The sequence below is a fragment of the Haliotis rubra genome, unplaced genomic scaffold (assembly GCF_003918875.1).
Source record: "Haliotis rubra isolate DU_JTF1 unplaced genomic scaffold, ASM391887v1 Scf307, whole genome shotgun sequence".
NCBI classification, from domain to species: Eukaryota; Metazoa; Mollusca; class Gastropoda; order Lepetellida; family Haliotidae; genus Haliotis; species Haliotis rubra.
In genome coordinates, this window is record NW_025766977.1 from 887,096 (window position 1) to 914,801 (window position 27,706).

The 27,706-nt window shown below is 40.4% G+C and overlaps 1 protein-coding gene across 1 annotated transcript; it reads left to right on the forward strand.

Moving 5' to 3' along the window:
* Positions 1 to 1,074: 1,074 nt before the first annotated feature.
* LOC124282940 lies at positions 1,075 to 9,664 on the forward strand. Its single transcript, XM_046718993.1, has 5 exons — positions 1,075 to 1,110; positions 3,424 to 3,715; positions 6,905 to 7,860; positions 7,963 to 8,084; positions 8,241 to 9,664. Exons 2-5 carry the CDS (start codon positions 3,424 to 3,426, stop codon positions 9,418 to 9,420), a joined length of 2,550 nt encoding a protein of 849 aa, XP_046574949.1. The 5' UTR covers positions 1,075 to 1,110; the 3' UTR covers positions 9,421 to 9,664.
* The last annotated feature ends 18,042 nt before the right edge of the window (positions 9,665 to 27,706 follow it).

The window sequence follows — 27,706 nt, forward strand, 5'->3', positions numbered from 1 at the left end:
TTGTCGCAAGCTTTGCATAGATCTTATCCAGGTCACAGGTTGGGATTCAACAATCAACCAAAAAAAAACCAGAAAGAGAGATATCGGCATGGATCCCCATCAAGGCTTGGGTCTAGTTTTAGTGAGCCTGATCTTTATATTGATCCAGGAGCCTGTTTTCAATGAATGTTTCGTTAAGATGTGTCTCCTGCCCATAATTATGGAGACGTGTCCGTGAGACACCACATGTGTCCACAGTTGTATTTAAGAAAGCAGGTGATAAGGCGAGTTGCTGCAGTCTTTAAAGGATAATGTAATTTAATTCTGTACTGTGTTAGAAAATAGGTCTATGGAATTTATTACAAGAGAATGGTGATACAGTTCAGTGGGTAATCATGTATGGATGGGACTTGGCGTGGACAGAATATGGGGAGAGACCCAAGTTCGAAATGAACTTTGACTACATGTAACAATGCAGATGAGTCAAGATACAAGATGTGTCAAGGTCATGCCAGAATTCTCGCGTGCCCAATTATGTGCTATCTAGTGCATGTGGGTTTCGCCCAGTCTTAGACCTGTTTCAGTGCAGATGTTAATTAAAAATTGCTTTCATCACGAACTAGGATTGATGTTGTTTTGCTCTGTAATATAATAGATCGTCAACATGATAAAGACGCAGACACAGATACCAGGTACTAGAAACAGATCACCCCTGAAGACACCAGAAATGGGCTCCACACATTTTATCTACGTGGGGCTTCGAACCCGACCTCGGGCGTGACGGGCCGGACCTTAACCACTATGCTTCTCCTTCCCCCTCCCCGGCCTCTATGTACTACGGTTTTCGCGAAACATTCAGGTGTGAAGTTTAAAGAAAGATTTGAAATCAGATTACATACTCCTGTATTCGAATGAAACGACGCGCAAAATGAAAGCAACGACAAAGCGATGTGTGCAATATCGTGTTATTCCCGTAACAACTCCGACTCTTGCCGCCTACATGCTTTCCCTTAAGCAAAATATATTCGCAACCTTGAGCTCAATAACCGGTGGTTGGCGTGCGCGGTGATAACCCGTCACTAGCCAGTCCAATGTAATTCTACACCGACTTGGTGGAACGAGGAAGTAAAGGTAAGTGGGCGTGCTGGCGATATTTGGCAGATTTCATTTCAATTCTAACAATGTTAAGATAGAGAGACGTCAGTACGCCGTGATTGAACGACCAGGTGTGAAATAGTACGGTGGTAATAGTGTAAAATTTCATCCATGGTGTTGTTTTTCCTGTGTGTGACCTTCCCACTGAGGGAACCGACTACCCTCATCTCAAACAAGTTGGTGTAGACTTACCGATACACTGACGCCAGTTAATTACTTTGTCTATCATATGTACATATAAACACAGTTTTGAGACAGTGCTGGTGTATAGTGTCAAGTGTTATTGCATTTGTTGGGAAATCTCTTACAGCTTGCTTTCGTTTTGGAAATAAGTTTTGCAATCTTGGCCAGTACATCATATACGCGACAATAAACGTAAATGCACCAACTGGAATAATACTAACATGAAAAGCCTTTACAGGGGGACAAGACCAAACTAAAAAAATATTATAAAATCTAAACGTATTAAAGTTTACATGTTGTATAGGGGAGACACCATACTTGGGTTGTTAGGTGACGTCATGAAAAAACAATTCTTATCAGTATGCACGTGATTCTCTATATCCATTTATCAATGGTTATGTACACAATATTGACAAGAGTGATTATTTTTGTCTTCTTTATCAGCAGTAGTAGATAGACGATATGGGAATGTGAGAACAAGTGACAACATAGAAATGAATCATTATTATTATAGGATATTTATATAGCACACATATCCACGCAATTAGTAAATGCACAATGCGCTGGAGTGTTCCCTTGATCAACGGACGTCTTTTTTCTGGCATTGTTTTAACCAACTCAACTCCCTGGGGAGTATTCAACTCATGCAGCCTGTTACGTCACAGGGTACCCATTTCAAGCTGGGTGAACTGGGCCCCCAATTCATGTAGTCACAGTATTTTGTCCAATGATGCTGCACGTTACTTTACCCGCAACTTGGTGTCTGCATGTGTTCGTGTGTCCACCATCTGGTCACCTGCCATCGGATGATATTTCTATATCAACGTAAGAATGATGTAAATCACATGACGTATTACTATGACAACTCTTGTCTTTTTGTACCCTCATAAGGTCATGTGTTATGCAGTATAGTTTCTTTATCTTTAACCACATGGGTACAATGTGCGGAGCCCATTTCTGTCGTCCCCCGCCCTGATATTGCTGGAAAATTGCTAAAACGGCGTAAGACTAAACTAAACTCAATCAATCAATCAATCTTTACCTTTAACAGGAAATGGTTTAATCCAGTTTTACTTATTTACTACAAAAAGAGGCGTAACTTTATCAGTGACCACATCCTCCTCACACTGTTCATGAAATTCATGTCACTTGGAATTTAAGGATTACTTCTCACAAGTTACTTACTTACTAAGTTCTGACTATTTTTGTCAGGTGTTGTTACCGAAACAAAGACACACAAAAGTAAACATAAATCTTCAAGTAAATTGATTGGCTGATCAGACGTTAAAACAAACAGATAACTAGACACACTTGATTCAGCGAGGTCAGGGCCTCATCAACATGGGTCCCCGTCAAAACCTAGCAGCCGGGACATACGTATATACTCAGAGATAACTTTGAAGATGACTAAATACAGTTACTCAAACATTTCAACCTACATAGACTGGGTTGTAGTCTCTGTTACATTATTTTCATGTCATCTTAGGTTAAACGTCTTTTCAATAAATGATGTAGAACAGGATAACGAGATGGTTGGATTATCCATTGATGAGGTCTCAGCAACCAGTGGGTCACGTGAGAGGCTTATCTGTTGATGACGTCACGTGTTGGAGATTAAATAATCATTAATCAAACTCATCATTTTAAATAGGCCATACATGCCAATATAGACATAACTTGGTAATCCGTGTGAGAAGTAATCACCTAACTCCAAGTTATTTCAAGAATTTCATGAACAAGTGATGATGATGTGGTAACTGATAAAGTCTTTTTGTACTAAATAAGTAAAACTGGACTAAACTAGTTCTTGGTAAGGTAAAGAAACCCTGGGCAGCAAAGGTAAAACCATGTGTGTCACGTGATACTTCACAAGATACTTACTGCAGGTGAACTTGTCCTTTGACGCTTGAGTTTTCCCCATATATCTTACAGTGAATATGAAGAAAAGGATTATGTATAATGTCTGATTCACTCAGTGATTATACATAACCACTGACATTTTCAGGGATTATACATAATCACTGAGAAATAGACTAGAATTTTAGATATTCATCTGCGACGCTTGTCATCATTATCATGTATTACATCTGCTTCTTCTGTTTGCAGATGGCGACGTCTCAGAAAATGCAAGAACATTTCCTCACATGCACCATATGTACAGAAGTGTTTGACAATCCATGCACCCTTGTCTGTTATCACACATTCTGTCGGAAATGTGTCGTCAACTACACCAAAACCAAACCACAAGCCATCAGTGCCAAGTCTCTGCAGTGTCCTTTCTGCAGCAAAATGACGAAAGTGAGTGCCCCTGAGAGATCAATAGATGAGTGGGCGGATGATGTCAAACCCAGCTTTGTCATCCAGGGACTGCTGGACTCATTTGGCCCCGGACGTAAAGGTAAGGATCAATGGTAAACTGGTACTGCAATGCACGATGGTCTATCGGATGTGTCTTGCACCACACTCAAAAGATTGGAAGGATAAACACGTGCAAAATCTGTTAAATATTCGTCTGTGGCCGTGCCATGTTCGACTCTTAACCGAAGGCAACACACTCCCTTACTCAATGTGAAAATGACTGATCTACATTCATTATTTACTGATACAAATTTGAATTTGTACCCCCACAATACTCATGAATGTAGTGGTCCTGCATAGCTGTTTTCCAAATATCTTGGTTGAAGTTAAAATGTAGGGTATTTAGGGGTCAAGTGATACCTCATTTTTCGTTATGTCAAACTAGTCATTCAAGTTCCCGAAATCTGAAGTCAGTCTTGCAGATATCTTTGTTTTATATATCGTGTTGTGAGGTATAGTTTGGCATAAAATGCATGTGGACCCGGTTTTTTGTAAATATCTCTTCATCCAATGATCCAATCGATCTCAAACTGGGAGGGTGGATCTTTTGTCAGACAACCTAATCACATTGTAAATTTTATGCATTTGTATTAAAGAATCTGTCTATGTAACTGTCAACAAAATAAACAGCAGAACGCAGACTGCTTGCAGAGGGACGGAGCCAATGACCTGTAACAGCGGCAGTGTTGGGTCATAAAGGTAAATGCACGTGCAGTTCATAATAGTTACCTGTGCACTGCACAGTGATAGACCGTTTGGATCATTCACATTGACTACTTCTAGCTGTCACCATGAAAGCTTATTCAGATGATGCTAAACGTTTAATTAGAAATGTGTTGAATTTTTGTAAAAAAGAGAGCAAACGTAGCAAACCGATTTATAAGGTGTCTGATTACATGAAACGTACAACTTTTGCTCTTGGCATGAAAAAGAACATCGTGCTAAAAATTGTGAAAAATAAACCAACAACCAATAAACAAAACCTTGTACAAAAAGGTAGGCATCCAAAGTTAGATTCTTTTGACATCAGGGTCATCGGAGATGTCATTCGCCGGCTTTTTGCTAGAAATGAACACCTGGCCACAAGAAAGTTAAAACACATCCTTGCAGAGGATCACGACATTAATGGTTCTAGGTTTATGCTAAGCAAACTACTGCTCAAATTTGGATACAAGTACAAGAAGGTAGCAAACCAGAAACTTGTAATGTGTGAGAGATCTGATATTGATAAAATAAGGTGTAACTATCTGAGAGAAATTAAGCAGGCAAGAGAGGATGGGTTCGAACCCATATATCTGGATGCGACCTGCTGCCAGACAGTGGCTACCCACTGATCCCAATTATGGTAGGAAAATACCAACAGGCAAAGGTGAACGTTTAATCGTTCTTCATGCTGGTTCCCACCGTGGATTCCTACCTGGGTGTGATCTGGTATTTCGGTCAAAGAGCACAGATGGACTATCATAAAGAAATGAACTCAACGGTTTTCACACAGTATGTTGAGGAACAATTGTTGCCAGCTCTGCCTTACAAAAGTCTTGTTGTCATGGACAATGCTCCCTATCACAGTGTTCGAGATCCAAACAATAGGTGCCCAACTTCCAATACAAAGAAGTCAGATATGCAGCTATGGCTAACAAATAACAATATACAATTTTCAGTTAAGGCCACCAACCCACAGTTGTACTCTTTGATTAAACCTAACAAACCTCCACCCACATATAACATTGACAACATGCTACGCCAACACGGCCATAACGTCTTGAGATTACCACTGTACCACTGTGATCTCAACCCAATCGAACTTATCTGGGGAGACCTTAAAAGTACAGTGACCCGGAAAAATCAATCATTCAAGTTGAATGATGTCAAGCACATCGTCAACACTGCTATATGTGACATTGACATTGCACGCTTGCATGCATGTGTTGAACATGTCAAGAAGGTGGAGAAAGAGTACTGGCTCAAAGATGGCTTGAAGGAGCAATCAGTTAATCCAGTTGTCATTTGTCTGGACACTGATGACTCCTATGTGGAAAAATGGAGTGAACCTGATGAAGTTTAATTCTGTTATTATATTAACAGATAATACTAGTATCCAGCCAGATATGCTCAAAGAAATATAACTTCTTTAACAATGACAGCACTGACTAATTCCAACGACTTAAAGTGTAAAATGAAACACTCATTTCACATAAAATTATCATGAAAATATAAATATTAACTATCTATATGCTTAAAGCTATTAGAAATGCATTGCTTAATTTGGAATGTGAACGACATCAAAACACAACACTTTTGTCTTCATTCTATCTTTTCTTCAATGAGTGAGCATGATTGAGCGTGCTTGTGTCCGAGGGAACGGGGCTTTAACAGTTGTTGAGTTCTAACCATAGGTGGTCCGATTACTGATTTAGTGTAAATATACTTTCTGTGTTCTTTAAATGCATTTCCATTTAGGTACTGCATAAACAAAATATGACATTAACATTACAAATTTAAAGTTTTTAACCTACAGAATAATTCTCACAAATGGGTTTTGTGGTTAATGTTGAACAACTCAGAGAAACAAACTCCGAATGATGGTTAACAGTTGGCACCCACCTTACCCTTTTCACGACCTGTGACACCTCTTCATACCTGTCACGTGCATAGCTGACCTACATTGACGAACGTTGAACTTTATGACCCAACACTGCCGCTATTACAGGTCATTGGCTCCCTCCCGTTCTGCTGTTTGTTTTGTTGACAGTTACATAGACAGATTCTTTAATACAAATGCATAAAATCGGTGATTTACAATGTGATTAGGTTGTCTGACAAAACATCCACTTGCACAGTTTGAGATCGATTGGATCATTGGATGAAGAGATATTTACAAAAAACCGGGTCCACATGCATTTCATGCCAAACTATAGCTTACACAAACATTACTAGTAACAACAATTCATAAACCACCAAAAATTGTGCAACTACAAATACAGATAGAGTGAGTGAGTTTGGTTTTATGCCGCCTTTGGCAATATTAAAGCAATATCACGGCGGGGAAACCAGAAATAGGTGTCACACATTGTGCCCATCTGGGAAATCGAACCCGGTTTTTCGGCGGGACGATCGAACGCTTTGACTACAAGGCTAGCCTACCGCCCTTAAATAGCTAGACGTGAGAACAAACACTCGATGATACGATGCTGAATGCTTTTCATTCAACCTTGTTTTTTTTGTCCAGATACAAAGAACTGCACGTGCTGTCATCGCGAAGGGGAGAGAACTCCAGCGACTGTGTGGTGCTCGGTATGCGATGACGCCTTGTGTGATGTATGTGCTGGGGCACACAGCCGCATCTCATCCACTCGTCATCACGATACAACTGCCCTGACTAGTGAAGCCATTATCCCCAGGAAACGAAACCTCAAGTGTAAAGAACACAAGGATGAAAACATCAAATTCCTGTGCAAAGATTGCAAGAAAGTCACCTGTCACACCTGTTGTGTTATCTATCACAGGAAATGTGAGTCAGTCGTCACACTGGAGTCGGAATTACCTGCATTAAAGTCTCAGCTGTTGAATAAGAAGGAAACTATTTCGAAGAAGCAAATCCAAATGGAAGCAAAAGTTCATGCTGTTAAAGTGAACGTCGTTTCTGAAAAAGATCGATATGCCAGAATGGAACATGACATCAAGTCTTTTGGTAACAACGCGAGAGAGAAGATAACTCTTATGGAAAATATACTTCTAGATGAACTGAAAGAAGTTTCTGAAAAGCACATTGAACAACTGACAGCCGACCTAAAGTCGAGTGAAATATCAGTACAGATGTACCGACAACAAACTGAGCTGATAGACCAGATTCTACAATCCGAGTGTGACATGGACGTGTATGAGATGTATCAGGGATGTGAGGCCGGTGATGTGGATGCTGTCGGAGACGAAGACGTGAAGAAGAGGGGTAGAATAGCCAGGATCATGTTCAGACAGAACGAAGACATGCTGAGTAGAGCTCTGGACGATCTACAGCTGGGTGAGATAGATGTCCAGTATGACGGTTTGGTGAACTTGGAGGCAACACCTGTATCTCAAGACACCAGTAACGTACTGGAACTGAAGGGTGCTCGTGTGTCACAAGACACTGGTAATGTGCTCGGCCTGAAGGCTGCTCCTGTGCCACAAGACACTGGTAACGTGCTGGACCTGAAGGCTGCTCCTGTGTTACAAGACACTGGTAACGTGCTGGACCTGAAGGCTGCTCCTGTGTTACAAGACACTGGTAACGTGCTGGACCTGAAGGCTGCTCCTGTGTCACAAGACCCTGGTAACGTACTGGACCTGAAGGGTGCTCGTGTGTCACAAGACACTGGTAATGTGCTCGGCCTGAAGGCTGCTCCTGTGCCACAAGACCCTGGTAACGTGCTGGACCTGAAGGCTGCTCCTGTGTCACAAGACACTGGTAACGTGCTGGACCTGAAGGGTGCTCCTGTGTCACAAGACACTGGTAACGTGCTGGACCTGAAGGCTGCTCCTGTGTCACAAGACACTGGTAACGTGCTGGACCTGAAGGCTGCTCCTCTGTCACAAGACACTGGTAACATACTGGACCTGAAGGCTCCTCCTGTGTCACAAGACCCTGGTAACGTGCTGGACCTGAAGGCTGCTCCTCTGTTACAAGACACTGGTAACGTACTGGACCTTAAGGCTTCTCCTGTGTTACAAGACCCTGGTAACGTGCTGGACCTGAAAGCTGCTCCTGTGTCACAAGACACTGGTAACGTGCTGGACCTGAAGGCTGCTCCTCTATTACAAGACCCTGGTAACGTGCTGGACCTGAAGGGTGCTCCTGTGTCACAAGACACTGGTAACGTGCTGGACCTGAATGCTGCTCCTGTGTCAGAAGACCCTGGTAATGTACTGGACCTGAAGGCTGCTCCTGTGTTAAAGGACTCCATTAACGTTAGGGTAGCAGGAGGCCAGTATGAAGTATACCCTGCTGACTTAACAGTGTTGGCGGTGAATGGTACAGACACATTGGTTGTAACAGACTACACCAACAACAGTGTGAAGTCCTTCTACACCAGGAACAAACAACGAAGTCACAGCAAGCTCCAACTGGGATGGTCTCCGTGGGGTATAACAAAGCTGAAACACAACCAGGTGGCCGTCACTGTAACGGATACCAGACAGATTGTAACAGTTAAAGTGAACCCTGATCTGGTACTGCTGTCGACCATCACAACCAGCAAACAGTACAGGGGTATAACGTCTCTGACACCATCAACACTAGCAGCAGGTTCTGATAGTGATAAATATGTGGATATTCTGGACATGAGAGGAAACGTCCTGAAGTCGATGAACGCTGTAGTTAGCGGAAAAGAAATGATACATTATCCTTCCTTTCTTTGTACAACAAGAACAGGAAACATCCTTGTGTCGGATGGCGGTTCGAAGTGTGTCCTGTGCCTGACAGCTGAAGGGGACGTTGTGTTCACCTACCCTACACCAGGACGCACAACACTGAGAAGTCCACTTGGTATCACAAGTACCAGCACTGGTGACATCCTGGTTACTGACTACTATCAACACACTGTTGTTCATCTCACTGAGTCAGGACAGTTTGTCCGAAACATACTCACTGCAGATGATGGTGTCTCGTACCCGCACGGAGTTTGTGTAGGTGGACGTGGTCGTGTGTATGTTTGTAATTACAGTTCAGGTGAAATCAAAGTATTCAGTTTCAGTAACACAAAATAGACCTTTGATTCTTTCTCAAGTGATCATTGCATCTGTAAATATTCCAATTAACTACATTTACAACGACCTCCTGACTGTAATGCACTGTGTGTCTGAGTATATCTAATATATAGTGTGAATGAGTATTTCTGACTGCATAGTGTGAATGAGTATATATCATGTATAGATTGACTAAGTATATCTAATATACTGTGACTAAGTATATCTATCTAATATACTGTGTGTCTGAGTATATCTCATGTATAGCGTGACTAAGTATGTCAAATATTCTGTGTGTCTGAGTATATCTAATGTACAGTGTGTCTGAATATATCTAATGTACAGTGTGTTTGAGTATATCTAATGTACAGTGTGACTGAGCATATCTAATATACCTAGTGTCTGAGTATATCTAATGTACAGTGTGACTGAGTATATCTAATGTTCAGTGTGTCTGAGTATATCTAATGTACAGTGTGTCTGAGCATATCTAATGTACAGTGTGTCTGAGTATATCTAATATACTGTGTGTCTGAGTATATCTAATATAATGTGTGACTGAGTATATCTAATATACTGTGTGTCTTAGTTTATCTCATGTGTTGCGTGACTAAGCATAACTAATATACTGTGTGACTGAGTATATCTAATGTACAGTGTGTCTGAGTATATCTAATGTACAGTGTGTCTGAGTATATCTAATATACTGTGTGACTGAGTATATCTAATGTACAGTGTGTCTGAGTATATCTAATGTACAGTGTGTCTGAGTATATCTAATATACTGTGTGACTGAGTATATCTAATATACCTGAGTATATGTAGTATATTGTGTGTCTGAGTATATCTAATGTCAATGTGACTGAGTATATCTAATATACCGTGTGACTGAGTATATCTATTATACTGTGTGTCTGAGTATATCTTATATACCGTGTGTCTGAGTATATCTAATATACTGTGTGTCTGAGTATATCTTATATACTGTGTGTCTGAGTATATCTAATGTACAGTGTGACTGAGTATATCTAATATACTGTGTGTCTGAGTATATCTAGTTATGTGACAGGTCTAACCACCTCGAATCAATCTAACAGATAGTTTGAAAGTGGAGAGTGCATCCGTTGACATCATTAGGTGTCGACAATCTGAAATGTTTAATTGTTTAATGGCAGCCATAATTTTACTGTCTTCCTTCAACTCACAAACAGCAAATCGTAAAATGACAAACTTCAATACAGTGATCTTCAACCGTTTGGTCAGTTCAAAGGTCTGTTCCTTCACATATAAAACACTTCAAAAACAGATTTGTTCACACCTATCAGTATGATACAATTCAATACACTTGGTCCAGGTTTACAATTCTTGACATATCTATACATTGTTACATGTAGTGAATGTTCATTCCCCTTTCATGTCTTGGCTCTTTGCTTCTCCCCCCACATTCTGTCCACGCCAAGTCCCATCAATACATGATTACCCACTGAACTGTATCACCATTCTCTTGTAATAAATGTCATCGAACTATTTTCCAACAGTCAAATCAAATTACATTATCCTTTAAAGACTGCAGCAACTCCTCTTATCACCTGCTGTCTTAAATAGAACTGTGGTCACATGTAATGATGTCTCACGGACACGTCTCCATAATTATGGGCAGGAGACACATCTTAACGAAACATTCACTGAAAAGAGGCTCCTGGATCAATGTAAAGATCAGGCTCACTCAAACTAGACTTGAATGTGGTCCCATGATGAACTCCTCCCTGGTGAGTATTTTAGTTGACTTTTGAATCCCAACCTATGACCTGGATAACATTTTGATTGGTTGATTGGTTGAGTGGTTGGTTGAATGAGGGAGTGGGCAGTGCTTTGGTTTACCCAAGGAATAGAATCAAGTTTGAAACTGCTTTGAACCCATGAACATATTTTTTACAATCAACTGGACCACTTCCATCCCAATGACAACAGAACGCAAGGTCAACACAGTCGTTTCATTTTAAGTATGTATCACGACTGAAAACAGCTGTGTAGATCATGACTGAAACACATCTGATGTAACAACTGTTCCTTCTGCATGGCCGTGGATGATATATAATAGAAGGCCAGTAATATGTTGTCAGTCTTGCAGTCACACTTACCTCCATTGAGGATAAAGGACTTCGGGCCTGAGTCAGTCCCTGAAAAGTACTTCAGTCATTCCAAAGTCTGTGACTTGATACAGGAAAACCGTTTCAAGGTTTGTAACTCAAACATGTAGAATTTTGAACTGACCATAAACACTCAGAACTAGAAATAACACCGGGAAATAACATTTATGAGGTACTTATGTTCAACCTTCAAAAGGTAATAGTTTCAGTCTATAAATGTGGTTCTTGTCAAGTTTTGGACCATTCCAGCAATATAATGACCGTTGGTACCAGCGATTGTCTTCACACATTCGAGTGAACGGCTTTACCATGAGGCTACCTCATTACGCAGTGCCAGTTATGGCAACAAGGATTATAACATTTATATCAATGATAAACATGGTCTTGTTAATGCACGAGGATGTTGTTACAGTAGAGATGAAGATTTTTTCACGCCATGATATACAGTTATCATTCTGGCGTATTCACTGTCGTGTTTTCAATAATATATCACAAATTGACAGACGGATGTTCTCACTATCATTTTCAAGTAAAACACGTAACACTGCTGGCTCCTAAAAAGTGCATAAATGCGTTGAAATGGACAGTGTGTAACGTGTTTCATCGCTGCGTCTCTGACATTGGGTAAATTTTGCTTGGTCAATATACCTTAGACGCTGCATTAAATTTGTATGAACCCATAGGGACTATTGATTAGCATAGGTTCCCAGCAACCTAATTTGTGATAAGAGGCGATTAATGGACCAGGTGTTCTAGAGCCGCATGAGCGTTGCTCATCGTGTCATTCACTGGATAATTTGGGTTGTTATCTGTATATACTCTGAACTTTGAACTGTTCAGTACTTGCCTACTTCAAAGCTAGAAACTCAAGACGATGTCAAGAATATTTTTTCTCAGCTTTGTTATTGAGTCCTCTGCTGACATACGCAATAGAAGAAAGTTACCCAACAGCCGTGGATATGGGGATCTGTACAAGGCATTCCATCACTTCAAACAGCTTCAAACCTACGCAGATTACTATTTAAGCTCCATGCAGATGCCAGTACACGTGGACTAGGGGCTGTTCTCTGTCAAGGGCAGGATGGACAGAAGCGAGTTATTGCGTATGTCAGCAGAGGACTAAATAACAAAGCTGAGAAGAAATATTCCCGTGAAGAGCCACCTCCTCGTGGTGGGTGCTGGGTAACGCTAAGAGCCCTTCAACCCCCCCGCTGTTGACCCGGGGGGAATATTTAGTCCACCAAACTGTTTTCCGTGGCTTGCGCCCCTGTGTCGGTGGAGGACGGGAGTCTGGTGGTTGAGGGCAGTGGTTCCAGGAATAGCGTTCCTTTGCCCAACACACCACTTTGCCCCTGACTTCACCTAGACGGGTGGTAGAACTGGCCCGGTTCAACCAATCGGCTGGTCATGCCATGCCCTGTGCATTGTATTTGATACTGCACAAATTTGACTTTTGTAAATGATCCTGTTTGGGGTACAGTGAGACCTCGGATACCCGGACCCCAGATATCCGGAAACCTCGCCTTCCGGTCAATTATAGGTAAAATTATTTCACTGAATATGTATTGGTTCAAAATTTCAACAATTGAAAATATGCCTAGAGTCCTATGCCAGAAGGCGGTGGCTCATGGGCCAATCTTGTGGATTAATTATTTTTAATTATTCTGCTGGAGTATATCATCCAAGTATCCTTGGTGCTGCAAGAAGGAAAGCCACTTGCTATTAGCATTGTCTTTGTGATTGTCCGTGGTGGGCGGGGAGCTTCGATGACGAAACACTATACTAACAAGCATGGACTATCACACTCCCTCAAAAATCACATCAAACGTCCACTTGAAAATGATGATCAGGAACGACCCTCTGTATCTATTGATTATTGGCCACGGTTTTTGGTTCTTGAGACTCTTGATAAGACTCCTATCAAACTAAATTTCTTTGCAATATCTAAAGGTATCTCTGGCAATAGCAGGAGAAGTCAAAAACAGCAAGCGCTTGCGAAATGGTTCACTGTTAATCGAATGTAACAGAAAACAACAAGCGACAAACCTATTATCAACTGATGTGTTTGTCGGAGCCCCGGTTCTGGTTTCAGCTCATAGAACATTGGATACCAGGAAAGGTATTGTCCGAGACTGCGAGAATCTCCTTGCAGACATGACTGAGCTCGATATTGTTTCTGAGATGAAAGACCAAGGAGTAACATACGTCAAAAGATTTACAACCCGAAGAAATAATGAGACTGTTCAATCAAGGCAGGTTACTGCAACCTGAACGTTGATATATACATTCCAAATCCTCTACGCTGCTTCAAGTGCCAGAAATACGGACATGGTGTTACGAATTGCACATTGTCTGTTACATGTGCTCTCTGTGCTGAGAATACACATGTAACGGAAGATTGTGATAGCAATTATAAAAAATGTGCCAACTGTCATGGAAGTCATTCGTCATTTTCCAAAGATTGTCCAATTTGGAAAAAGCAAATGGAAATAAACAGAATCAAATTTTCTCAGAACATCAGTTTTGCTGAGGCCAAAAAGATTGTACAATCTTCCGTACAGACAGAAACGTATGCCTCCGTCACCAAAACACCGGAAACATCTTCAAAGGGCCCTTCTACACCCGTGATCACTTCGTCACACTCCTGTCAGACTGATTTGACATGGATGAATACGGATCATCCAGAACTTATCTCTCCTGGACAGTCTACTCAGATAGCACCACGTACTACCCAACAGATCGAATTGTCTACTTCTACTCAGTCTCGAGATCAATCTGAAAGGAATGAAAAACAAACTGTCAAATCAAACTCCAAAACAAGAACAGAGGCTACCAAACCAATCGAGCCCCGAAGGGGCAGATAAAAAGATAAAATTATATAATAATAAATTTGGATCAATGGAAGAAATGGAAGTGTGTGATAACATCCATCCCAGGGCACATAGCTTGTCGCCCTCAAAGAAAGTGCGGGGTAGATCCCAAATCAACCCACCAAAAAGATACTGTATTCCACAGTGGTAGTACAGTGGAATTGTAGAGGATTAAAGACAAATTTTAATGAGTTACATCTTTTAGTTCAAGATCTGGCACCATCAGCATTCTGTCTACAGAAAACCTATTTGAAACAGACAGATACTTTCAATCTACGTCAGTTCGATGCATGTCATTATTTCTCATTCCGGGTGACAGGGCCACTGGCGGATTTTCACTCCTTGTTAAGCTGAATGTTATTCACAGCCCAATAACACTTTCAACTAATCTTCAAGCCGTTGTAGTGAGACTCACTCTACATGTTGCCTTTACAATATGCTCGCTGTATATTCCGCCTTCTTTCACACTTCACCTGTCTGATCTTCAGGCTCTGTATGATCAACTTCCGAATCCCTGCATTATAATGGATGATCTTAATGGCCATAATCCACTCTGGGGTGGTACAAATACTAACACTAAAGGTAAAGTACTGGAAGATTTCATCGCCAATAATGTCTTGTGTATATACAATGATGATTCAAGCACTTATCTGCATCCTGCAACCGGCACCTTCTCCTCTCTGGATTTGTCTCTTGCAGACTCTAATCTGTTCAGATTAAGAATGGGAACACAATATTAACTGATAAATCTGACATAGCTAATAAATTAGGAGAAACTTTAGCTCAACATTCTTCATCACCAAATTATACACCAAACTTTCAAAAATTTAAACAACAAGCTGAAAAAATGAAAATCAATTTTGCGTCTGACAATGGTGAGGACTACAATGAAGTTTTCTCCATTCATGAGCTACACACTGCCTTAGGGCAAGCTCATGATACTACCACGGGTCCTGATAGTATTCATTGTCAGTTACTTAAACATTTACCTGATTCCTGTTTAGAGACCCTGTTATATATTTTTGATCAAATATGGACAACGGGGAATTTTCCTTCATCGTGGCGGAATGCTGTCATTATTCCAATTCCCAAACCAGGGCGTGATCACACTGATCCTTCCAGCTATAGGCCAATATCGCTTACTAGTTGTGTTTGTAAGACCATGGAAAGAATGGTCAATAAGAGACTGATATGGTACTTAGAAACAAATAATCTTATTACGAATATCCAGTGTGGGTTTAGGAAAAACAGAAGTACTACTGACCATTTAGTTTGATTAGAAACGTTTGTTAAGAATGCTATCGTCCATAAACAACATGCTGTATCTATATTTTTTTACCTAGAAAAAGCATATGATACAACCTGGAAACATGGAATGTTGAAAGATCTTCATGAAATGGGTCTGAGAGGTCGTTTAACTAATTTCATATCACAGTTTTTAACAAATCGACATTTCCTGGTGCGTGTGGGTTGCACCTTGTCTAAATTTTATGAACAAGATCAAGGTGTCCCACAGGGTAGCATATTATTTGTAAAGTTGTTCAATATCAAAATAAATAGTTCTTCGAAAGTGTTAAATGACTCCGTTGATGGGTCATTATTTGTTGATGATTTTAATGTATCATGTCGGGGTACAATATGCACACGTTTGAGAGACAGTTGCAGCTCTGTCTCAATAAAATTAATGATTTGTCAGAACGAAATGGCTGTAAGTTTTCTAAATCTAAAACTAACTGCAACCATTTCTGTCGTAAGTATAACCCACATAAGGACCCACAACTACATCTATCGGGTACTCCTATTAAAGTAGTTAAGGAAGCTAATTTTTTGGGTATCATATTTGATCATCATCTTACGTTTCTACGTCATATCAAATACCTTAGGGCAAAATGCCTGAAGGCATTAGATCTCTTAAACGTCGTCTCCAGTGCTAAGTGGGGATTTCACTTGTATAGAGCACTAATTCGTTCTAAACTTGATTATGGTTCGATTGTTTATGGTGGACCCGCAAAAGCAGCTTTAAACTATTAGATTCTGTCCACCATCAAGGTTTTAGACTTTGTCTTGGATCTTTCAGAACATTGCTTATTGACAGTCCATATGTGGAGGCTGATGAGCCATCTCTCAAACAACATAAAATAAATTGATCATTTCAATACATCACAAAACTATATTCAAATGAGTCCAACCCTGCCTTCAGCTGCGTCTTTCACCCCATTTATGGGAATCTGTTAAATAAGAAGTCTTCTTTAATTACGCCTCCAGGAATAAGAATTCAACCTTTCATTTCTGCTGCTAATATCGACCTTGAAAATATATCTCCTTTTCGACAGCTTTCTTCCCCACCTGGGCAATTGGTAAGACCGCAGGTAGATCTTACATTAACAAAACTTAAGAAATCAGAAACCAATCAACTAATATACAAACAGGAACATAACCAGTTAAGAAACACCCATGAAGCATATAATTCTATCTTCACAGATTGATCCGAGGATGGTGGCGCAGTTGCTAGTGCCACTGTCGCTGGATCCAGAACAGTTTCTTCTAGATTGCCAAACAACAGCTCCATCTTTACAGCCGAAGCAAACGCCATTTTATCTGCTCTTAAGTATATCAATAAACAATCCAAATATGAACAATACATTATTTTTTCAGATTCTCCTTCTTGCCTTCAGGCTATTAACAATATGTCATATAAATATCCACTTTTAATTGACATACTTGAATTGCAAAATTATCTTGCTACTGGCCAATATAACATCGTCTTTTGTTGGCTACCCAGCCATGTTTGAATCACTGGCAACACAGTGGCCGATTCTGCTGCAAAAGCCGTTCTCAACAAATCTGTGACACCACTTCTGATACCGTACAGTGATTATAAACCAGTTATAAGAAGTTACATCCGGGATCTTATGCAGAAGAAGTGGGACACCCAAGTAGGTATCAATAAATTACATGCAATAAAACCAACTGTCGGTTACACCTTCTTGGGTTGTCAGTCCAGATTTGAAGAAGTCATTCTGAGACGATGTCGTATTGGCCATTCTCGATACACACATGAGTATTTACTTAAAGGTGAGGATCCTCCATTTTGCATCCCTTGTGATGAGGGAATCACAGTCAAGCATGTTCTACTTGACTGTATTGATTTTTCCATCACAAGGGATAAGTATTTCAGTGTGAAAACAATGAAAGATTTTTTGTTATAATGTACATTCTCATTTAATTATCGAATTTTAAAAAGAAATTGAATTATTAGATAAATATTGAACAATATGTTTTGTAAATGATAAATGACATTTTATTATCAATGGTAGTATAAATTAGGAAACCGCGATTGTTAGTGGCTGTATCCTCTACGGGGGTTACAGTATCGTACAATTATTGTGCTCCTGAGAGGATACGTAAGTCCCAAAACTGTCAAAGTCACTTTAGCTCAACCATGCTTTTTAAACGTAGAATATTTGTTATTTTAAATTATGGCTAAATTTCCCTTCCATCGCCAGCGGCTGAGGGGATGGTGTAAATCCAGCTAGGGCCCATGCAGGAAGCAAATGTACTGTAAGTCCCCACGGTCCCTAGTATGGTGATCTACCTTCAGTTGTTGGCAATCTATAGCCTGTTTTGTATTGTATTGCCGTGTATAGTTAAATAATAGTTTTTATTCCTACCTGTGATAATCTAGTTGTTTTACTGTCCTTCGTTGACAGGTTTTTATAATTTAGCTTTAATATATATTAATTCATAACTTGATTAGTCAAGATATGGTTGAAATATTGCCAAAGTGACTTTAAATTTTAATTCTCACACTCACTTACTTGTACGTAAATTTTAGGGAGGTGGGGTGGGGTAATTCACATCGTACATGCTTCATCAAATCATCATTACACACACACAAACACACACACCCCACACCCTTGCCATAAATTATGACCGGTCACTTACGGCTGTATAATGTCAAGTGGCAGTGCATTTGTTGCAATCTAGGTCAGTACATTATACACTCGATAATAAACGTAAATGCACCTGTTGAAAGCGTGTGATATGGAAGGAGGCCTTTATGAGAGACTAACCAAACGACGAAGTATATCATTAAGTAAACGTATCAAGGTTTACATTTTGGAAAACTGTATATGTCAAATTAGTTTTTAAAGTCATAGATTGGGAAGAAATGACTTAGAGATAATGTAAGCAATGCCAGAAGTACGTGCGCATTATCGTGTTGTATACTTGACACGTGAGCCCTGACCCCCTCTTGAATTCTATGAAGGTGTAATTGTGTCCTGCTGTGTGTCGTTGCCGTTTATTATGGGGATCAATCTCACCCTTCACGGACTGGATTGAACGAGGAAGTGAAGGTGAGTAGACGTGTGACATGCAGGCGGTATTTGCCAGATTTCACGTACACTACAATTCTAACAATAACCAGGTATAGCGACGTCATTACCCGGTGATCAATCGTCAAGGTGTGAAGAAAGTTGACCTCTGTCTACTTTCACTACGTACAGGTGTATCGATATGTACAGCCTACTCTCAGGTGACTCAGTCTGTGGACATAACGGTACATTGACTCAAGATGAAAAGCTATAATTGCTGTCATTACTACATTTAATATAATAATTAGACAGTAGTTGTTCATAGTTGATGTCGCGTTTGTTGGCGAAAGCATTTGACACCAGTCTACTTTCGCTTTGCCAATGAGCGCTGATTTCGAAGTCAGTGCTCTATTTGCGCGTACAATACACGTACATCATAGGCAGATCTAGGCATTTCAAAAGGGATGGTATGTGTGTGTGTGTGTGTGTGTGTGTTAATATCCCCTGAACCCAAGGTAAGTTCAATGTGGCCTTTCGTCAAGGCGACCTGGTAAAGGCGACTGTGGTGATAGCAACTCTGCTTTCACGAGAACCAAGTCAAAAGAAATGAGAAGCTCATTATCAAAATCTGAAATGATATTCATTCTCAATCTGGCTTCGTATCACATTCTGTGTATGTATGTATGTTGGCCAAGGGGTTGATTGGTTGAACATCATTGTGAACATCATCTAGTCAGTGTTGCCAAGTGCACGAGTCATTGTTGCTTCTTGGTGCAGATATAAGATGCCGGGTGTGTAGGCTTCTCCTTGAACGCTTTGCGTCAAACCTGAAATGGATGTCCACGTAGTTGGCGGAAGTAGTGTGATTGTATGGACACCAATTATACACAATGGCAGAAACAAATCTGATTCATCTTGTCCTAGTACCGAGATCCTGCAAGCTGAAAAACAAAACGGTCAACCATCCAAGGACTCTCTGTGAACAACGTTGCTTAACTTTGACTGATTTGTGACCTGGGGTATATGCACAAGACGACACCCCAACAGGCTGTTCTTGTCTCCAGGGTAGGCACACAAGATATTGATTGCAGAAGACTTTGATCTTAGAATTTTCAGTACTTCTCCATAACACATGCTATGTATATTCATCTGTGAGGTTTGTCGGCTGTGTTTGAGCTGGTATGTTAACACATTTCAAATGAACTCTTACTATCGTTTATATAGAGAGAGAATACAAAATGGTGTCCTTTATAAAACCTTATTCATTCGTTTAATATTTATTTATTACCCATCCAACATTAGCAAAATAATGTATCAGAATTCAACTTACAAAATGAGTGCATTACGCCGTCATAACAGGGCTCACGCGTATGAATACATTTCATTTATGATTGTCAACAATATCATAGTCTATTTAATTTGATTTTATTAGAATAAACAAGGGATTATGAAAAAAGATCCACATAACTTCAACCAACTTATTTCAAATATGATTGCTATTACACACAACCGTTACTTTGGTCATTTTGCCTAGTGCAAATAGTTCCGGCAGCACGCAATCTTATTACACAATGTGTAATAACATTGTCGATTTATTAAACAGTGATACTTTCAACGAATGAGTTATTTCACATGCATCTTCTGTTTGTAGATGGCGACGTCTCAGAAACTGGAGGAACATTTCCTTACATGCACCATATGTACAGAGGTGTTTGACAATCCATGCACCCTTGTCTTTTATCACACATTCTGTCGGAAATGTGTCGTCAGCTACACCAAAACCAAACCGGAAGCCATCAATGCCAAGTCTCTGCAGTGTCCTTTCTGCAGCAAGATGACGAAAGTGAGTGCCCCTGAGAGACCACTAGATGAGTGGGCGGATGATGTCAAACCCAGCTTTGTCATCCAGGGACTGCTAGACTCATTTGGTCCCGGATGTAAAGGTAAGGCCGAGTGCTGAACCGGTACTGCATTTCAAGATGGTCTGTTAGATGTGTCTTGCATCACACTCAACAGAAGGGAAGGATAAATACGACAGGACGGCCTCTTGCAAAGGCAAGACACCCCCCCTACTCAAATATGTACCATGCATTTTATAAGTCTTTTTGTGATTTCGAATACATTCATTAATAAGTGCCATAATTTGTACCTACACAATGCCCATGGCTGTGGTAATACTGCATCGTTGTGTCAAAGTTCTCTTGGGTGAAATCGAATTGAACTATTTAGGACCCCTGTAGTGCCCAGTTTTCAATATATGGATCTCTTCACTCGAGTTCCTGAATTCTCCTTTTGCCACTTAAGCAGATATATTTGTACTCTCGTGTTGTGACGTAGCTCACACTCACACTTATATTGAGTAGTAACAACAATTGACAAATCAGGAATGTTCTTTACCATAACATATATAGACACATGTGAGCATAAACACTCGATGATAGAATCGTGGCTGACATTCAACCTTGTTTTATCAAGATACGAAGAACTGCACGTCCTGTCATCGCGAAGGGGAGACAACTCCAGCGACTGTGTGGTGCTCGATATGCAATGATGCCCCGTGTGATATATGTGCTAGGGCGCACAGTCGCATCTCATCCACTCGTCATCACGATACAACTGACCTGTCTGGTGAGGCCATTATTCCCAGGAAACGAAACATCAAGTGTAAAGAACACAAGGATGAAAACATCAAATTCCTGTGCAAAGATTGCAAAAAAAGTCATCTGTCACACCTGTTGTGTTATCTATCACAGGAAATGTGATACAGTTGTCACACTGGAGTCGGAATTACCTGCATTAAAGTCCCAGCTGTTTTGAGGAAGCAAATCCAAATGGAAACGAAAGTGGATTCTGTTAAAGTGAACGTTATTTCTGAAAAAGATCAATATGCAAGAATGGAACAGGACATCAAGTCTTTTGGTAAGAAAGCGAGAGAGAAGATAACTCTCATGGAAAATAAACTCCTAGATGAACTGAAAGATGTTTCCGAAAAGCACATCGAACAACTGGCAGCCGACATGAAGTCAGGTGAAATGTCAGTTCAGATGTACCAACAACAGGCTGAGCTGATAGACCAGGCTCTACAATCTGAGTTGACATGGACGTTTATGAGATGTATCAGGGATGTGAGGCCGGTGATGTGGAGGTTGATGGAGACGAAGACGAGAAGAAGGTGGGGAGAATAGCCAGGATCCTGTTCAGACAGAACGAACACAGGCTGAATAGAGCTCTGGACGATCTACAGCTGGGTGAGATAGATGTCCAGTATGACGGTATGGTGAACTTGGAGGCAGCCCCTGTGTCACAAGATACCGGTTACCAGTTGGACCTAAAGGCTGCTCCTTTGTTATGTGTACAGGACACCATTAATGCAAGTGTGGCAGGGGACGGAAATACGGCCTTTCCTAATGACGTAACGGTGTTTCAGGTGAATGGTACATACACAGTGGTTGTAACTGACTACAACAACAGCAGTGTGAAGTCCTTCTACACCAGGAACAATCTACGACATCACAGCAAGCTCAGCCTGGGAGGTAGACCGTGGGGTATAACAAAGCTGAAACACAACCAGGTGGCTGTCACTGTACCAGGTGCGAGACAGATTGTAACAGTTCAAGTGAATCCTGACCTGGTGCTGCTGTCGACCATCACAACCAGCAAACAGTACAGGGGTATAACGTCTCTGACACCATCAACACTAGCAGCAGATTCTGATAGTGATAAATGTGTGGATATTCTGGACATGACAGGAAACGTCCTAAGGACAATGAATGCTGTAGACAGTGGAAACGTAATCATAGATCGACCGACGTTTCTTTGTACAACAAGAACAGGAAACATCCTGGTGTCGGATGGCAGATCCAAGCGTGTCCTGTGCTTGACACCAGAAGGGGACGTTGTGTGCACCATCCCTACATCAGGACACATGACACGGCTTTTTCCACGTGGTATCACAAATACCAGCACAGGTGACATCCTGGTTACTGACAGCTCACAACAGTCTGTTGTTCATCTGACTGCGTCAGGAGAATTTGTCAGAAACATACTCAATGCAGATGATGGCATCGTCAGCCCGCGCGGAGTTTTTGTAGATGGACGTGGCCGTGTGTATGTTTGTAATTACCGTTTAGATAAAATCAAAGTATTCACTTTCAGTAACCCAGTATAGAACTTTGATACATAATCAACTGCTCATTACATCTGTAAATATTACAATTAGCTATGTTTACAACGACCTCCTGACTGCAGATTGACTTATTGTCACACATAATATACATTGTCACTGAATATAACTACTGTATAGTGTGACTGATTGTGAGTAATGTACATTGTGACTGAGTAGAGCCACTTTTTAGTAAAACCGAGTGTAGTTATTATATAGTGTGGCTGAGTATAAACTACTATGTATTTTTACGGAGTATAACTACTATGTATTTTTACGGAGTATAACTACTATGTATTTTTACGGAGTATAACTACTATGTATTTTTACGGAGTATAACTACTATGTATTTTTACTGAGTATAACTACTATGTATTTTTACGGAGTATAACTACTATGTATTTTTACTGAGTATAACTACTATGTATTTTTACGGAGTATAACTACTATACAGTGAAACTGAGTATAACTACTATGTATTTTTACTGAGTATAACTACTATGTATTTTTACTGAGTATAACTACTATGTATTTTTACTGAGTATAACTACTATGTATTTTTACTGAGTATAACTACTATGTATTTTTACTGAGTATAACTACTATACAGTGAAACTGAGTATAACTACTATACAGTGAAACTGAGTGTAACTATTAAATAAATTGACTGAGTATAACTACTATATAATGAAATTGGGTGTAATTTGCTATAGTGCTACTCACCTTCACCTTAACTTAGAATTCATATCCCATTTCTGGTGTCCCCCGCCGTGATATTGCTGGAATATTGCTAAAAGCGGCGTAAAACTAAACTCAGTCCAGTCAGTCAGTAGAATTGATATATGATTCCATCCGTGAAAATTCGGGTTAGAATTGGTCTTCAGCATCACATACGTGTCGTAAGAGGCGACTGGAGGGATCGAGTGGTCATACTCGATGACTTGGTTGATGTTGCATGCCAACGTATACCAATTGCGTAGATCGATGTTCATGTCCAAAATAGTGTCGAAAATGTGTGAAATTGTGCCTTTAATGTGAGGGCGAGAAAGCTACAATGTCTTTTCTGAAGTCCATTCTATTTCGAAGGAATAAATATAAAGCACCCATCAAGCAAAAATTTTCTGATTTTAACAATCTAGAAGTAAGCATATGCAACCCAAATATATTCATGGAAAAATATAAGGGAACGCATGAATTGAGTGAGTGAGTTTTGTTTTACGCCGCACTCAACAATATTCCAGCTATATGGCGGCCTGATCACCCGATCCCGTCATTCGCCTCTTACGACAAGCATGAGTTACTGAAGATCAGTATTCTTACCCGGACCTTCACGGGTCACGCATGAATTGATTGTCATTGTATATATATTTGAAGAGGTGAGAGCGATCATTTGCAATATCAGGTGTGTCCCCCATGTTTGTGGACAACTTCTTGGCATCATCGTGGCATGCTCCGTATGAGTTTGTGAACGTTACCAACGGAGATTCTACGCTATTCTTCTTGTTAAGCCCGGAAAAGTTCATCCAAGTTGTTAGGTTGCACATGTGGTTCAAGAACATTACGGCTAAGAACATCCCATAGATGTTCCATGGGACTAAGGACGGGACTCGTAGCCGGCCATGGCAAACACTCAGATATTTGCAGCCCTCAGTCTGACCCCACAAACATGGGCGATATGAGGGCGGGTATTGTCCTGTTGGAACTCGAACATTTTTCCTGCCGTACGCGCAAGTGGGATGACAATCGGACTTAAGATTTCGTCACGATAGCGTTCACCCGTCATCCCAACAACACGTCATCCTCCCATCTCATTTTGACATCCCAAGTCTGTCTATACAGGTTCCAAGGCCTGGACATCACGCTTACAGACTTCTGAATTGTCGTGGCAACCTGTCGTAATGTTCTTCCACTCATAACCATGCCGATTGTTCCCATTTTTGTGCCAAAGTCAAGTATGTGTGTGTTTGACAGCGCGTATGCATGTAATTTTTTTCATCCCAAATGCCCATTACCTCAGGAACACGAAATGCACGTGCAAGTAAACAAAATTGGTGAGTTTCAGCGCACTGCTTTTCATGATAACGGCAAAACACACTAGTGAACATAGTTAAATGAAATTCCCCATTGTTCTATGAAATATGCGTTCCCATATTGTTTTCCATGAGTATATATATATGGAACTTGTATCGTGGCAGATATCACTGAAGAGTGTATAAGGTAAACTCTACAGCACATGAAACGAACCTTTTTTCTTTCACCCCTGTCAGTGAGAAATCATTGATATTACTGGTATCTAAAAGATGTATGAGGTGAAATTATAGATACGTGACTGGGTACTCCACAGTGATGATCTGCGACATTTTTCGATTCTAATTCGTTTCATAGTTTGCTGCCATGGTGATGAATTCAAAATGGCTTAATCAATGAATTCAATAATACTCGTGTAAACGATTATGTAGATATCGCCGGTGAAGTCATGGCGCGTGTTATCTCCACTGTGGATCCTCTTGGAACACACAATGTGTACAAACTTAGTATTTTTACTGGTGAGATGCATCAAATTTCATTTATCATCTATCAAAAATACTTGACAAGGTAACGTCAGTCTCTGTCCGTGGTGAGGGGGATTTACCGAGTGGTTTGATATAACGCATGTTATTTGTGGGATTACACTTTCTCAGTACAGTGATTGAAGAAATGATGAGGAATGACGTTTTTCACTGATAAGCATGATGAACAAAGATGCCAGATGTACTAACAATGATCATATTGTGTTATATGCAATCAAACATTTAACAACCAGATGCTTTAGACATTTTGAACAATCTAATTTTGACCAAAGTAAATCTCAATACAGCAGAAATTACAGTAACATTCCTGTTTGGGATATATCATGGAAATACATTTTTCTTAGTCAGAGTAAATAGACAAAATATGTCATATAACTTGATCATCTATGGGACATTTCAAAACGATTCAAAGTAAGTATTATAGTGATGTATGATGTATACCTACTACCAAATTAACATGTGAAAAATACCAAAACATTTCTGTCTTGATATGTCAGAAAGAAAAGGTGTATTTCTCAGGCATAGAAATTACGCTATGTCAAATAACTCGATTCTCTTTGGGAGAGAAATAACGATTAACAGTAAAATTGGAGTTGATGATCACGTTCTTTACCATCTTTGGGAAAGCAAGAACGATTAATAGTAAAATTCGTGTAAATGATATAAATCTAATCCGCGGAAGTTATTCTGAATCCTCTCTTTTTTTTTCGTGTACATGTATTCTGGTCAGTGAGTGAGTGAGTTTTGGTTTTACGGTTGTTTCAACAGTATTCAAGTTACAGTTATAACGTAGTTGAAGGAAAGCCCGAATCAGACATTTATGTTTTTGTGAAACCCAGGAACACGTGTATGGCACTGACACACCTAGAAACCTAACTGGGGAAAAGGGGGATCCGAACCCACAATCTCTAGCGCCTGGCGTGTCAGTAGGACAGAGCATTTAGTTGACTGAACCCCCGTGTTTGTTGGTTCATATTTGTGGTTCAAGGCCGATAGTGAAAAAACTGTCATAGTTGCCATTATACAATACAACATTTCACATTGTCAACAAACACTCAAGTTGCCTAAGACATTCTCCACTTACAAACGTTGTTATCAGTTTTGATTAGTCTTGAGTGGACCGATCATGTGAGGATCCGGGATTCGCTGAACAGAGTTGCATCCCTTTTACATGCCAGGATTCTGCTGTGACCAATTGTGAGGTATCTCAGCACCATTCCCGTGCGTGTTGGTTTCATTCTAGGACCTGTATCCGTGCAGATGTCAACTAAAAATACTTTGATCACGAACCATGTTTGAAGACGTTTCGCACTGTGATATTGTAGATCAACAAGATAAAGATGTCAGGTACTACAAAGAGATCACATCTGAAGACACCATACACCATTGTACCCATGTGGGCTTCGAACCCGATCTAGGGCGTGACGGGCCGGACCTTAACCACTAGGCTACTCCTTCCCCTCCACGGCACTATGTACTACGGGTTTCGTGAATATTCAGGTGTGAAGTTTAAAGAAAGGTTTGAAATAAGTTTGTATGATCCTATAATCGCAGACACAACACGCAGAATAAAAGAGGTGACAAAACTGTGTGTGCGTTATCTTCTTATTCCCGTGATACCTCCGACCCCTGTCACTTACCAGTAACTATTCGTCACGTAGTACAATCTCCATCTACATCACCTGTGTGGAACGAGGAAGTGAAGGTAAGTGGGCTTGTTGGGGAATATATCCAGATTTCACCTATACTACAAATCTACCATTGTCCGGTTATAGCAAATTCATTAGTCCGTGATAATGATGGACACGGTGTGAAGTAATACGGTGGTAATCGTCTACTATTTCAGCCATGGTGTTATGTTTCCTGTGTGTGGTATTTCAGCGATGGTGCTGTGTTAATTGTGTGTGACCTTCCCACTGCTGTGTTGACGAGTCTACGTTCGTTATGTACTACCGAAGATGCGGCTTAGAGGCTTATTTGTGGGAATTAAGCCTCCCAGCCCCTTTAAAAATATGGAGAACCATCCTTCCATGTGCCAGATCAAATAAAAAATAGCAAAAGCCCTCTGTGGCCACATCCCACCGCGGGAGAAATTGGTGTTTTTGACCAGAGACCCGCCTGGTGTTTTGGTGCGCTGGTTGCCGTAATATTCAGCGACGACTTTATGAAAACTATGTCATAATGACATCTACGAAGCAGTTGAACATGAATCTTTTACGTTCTTGATCAGGAAGGCTTG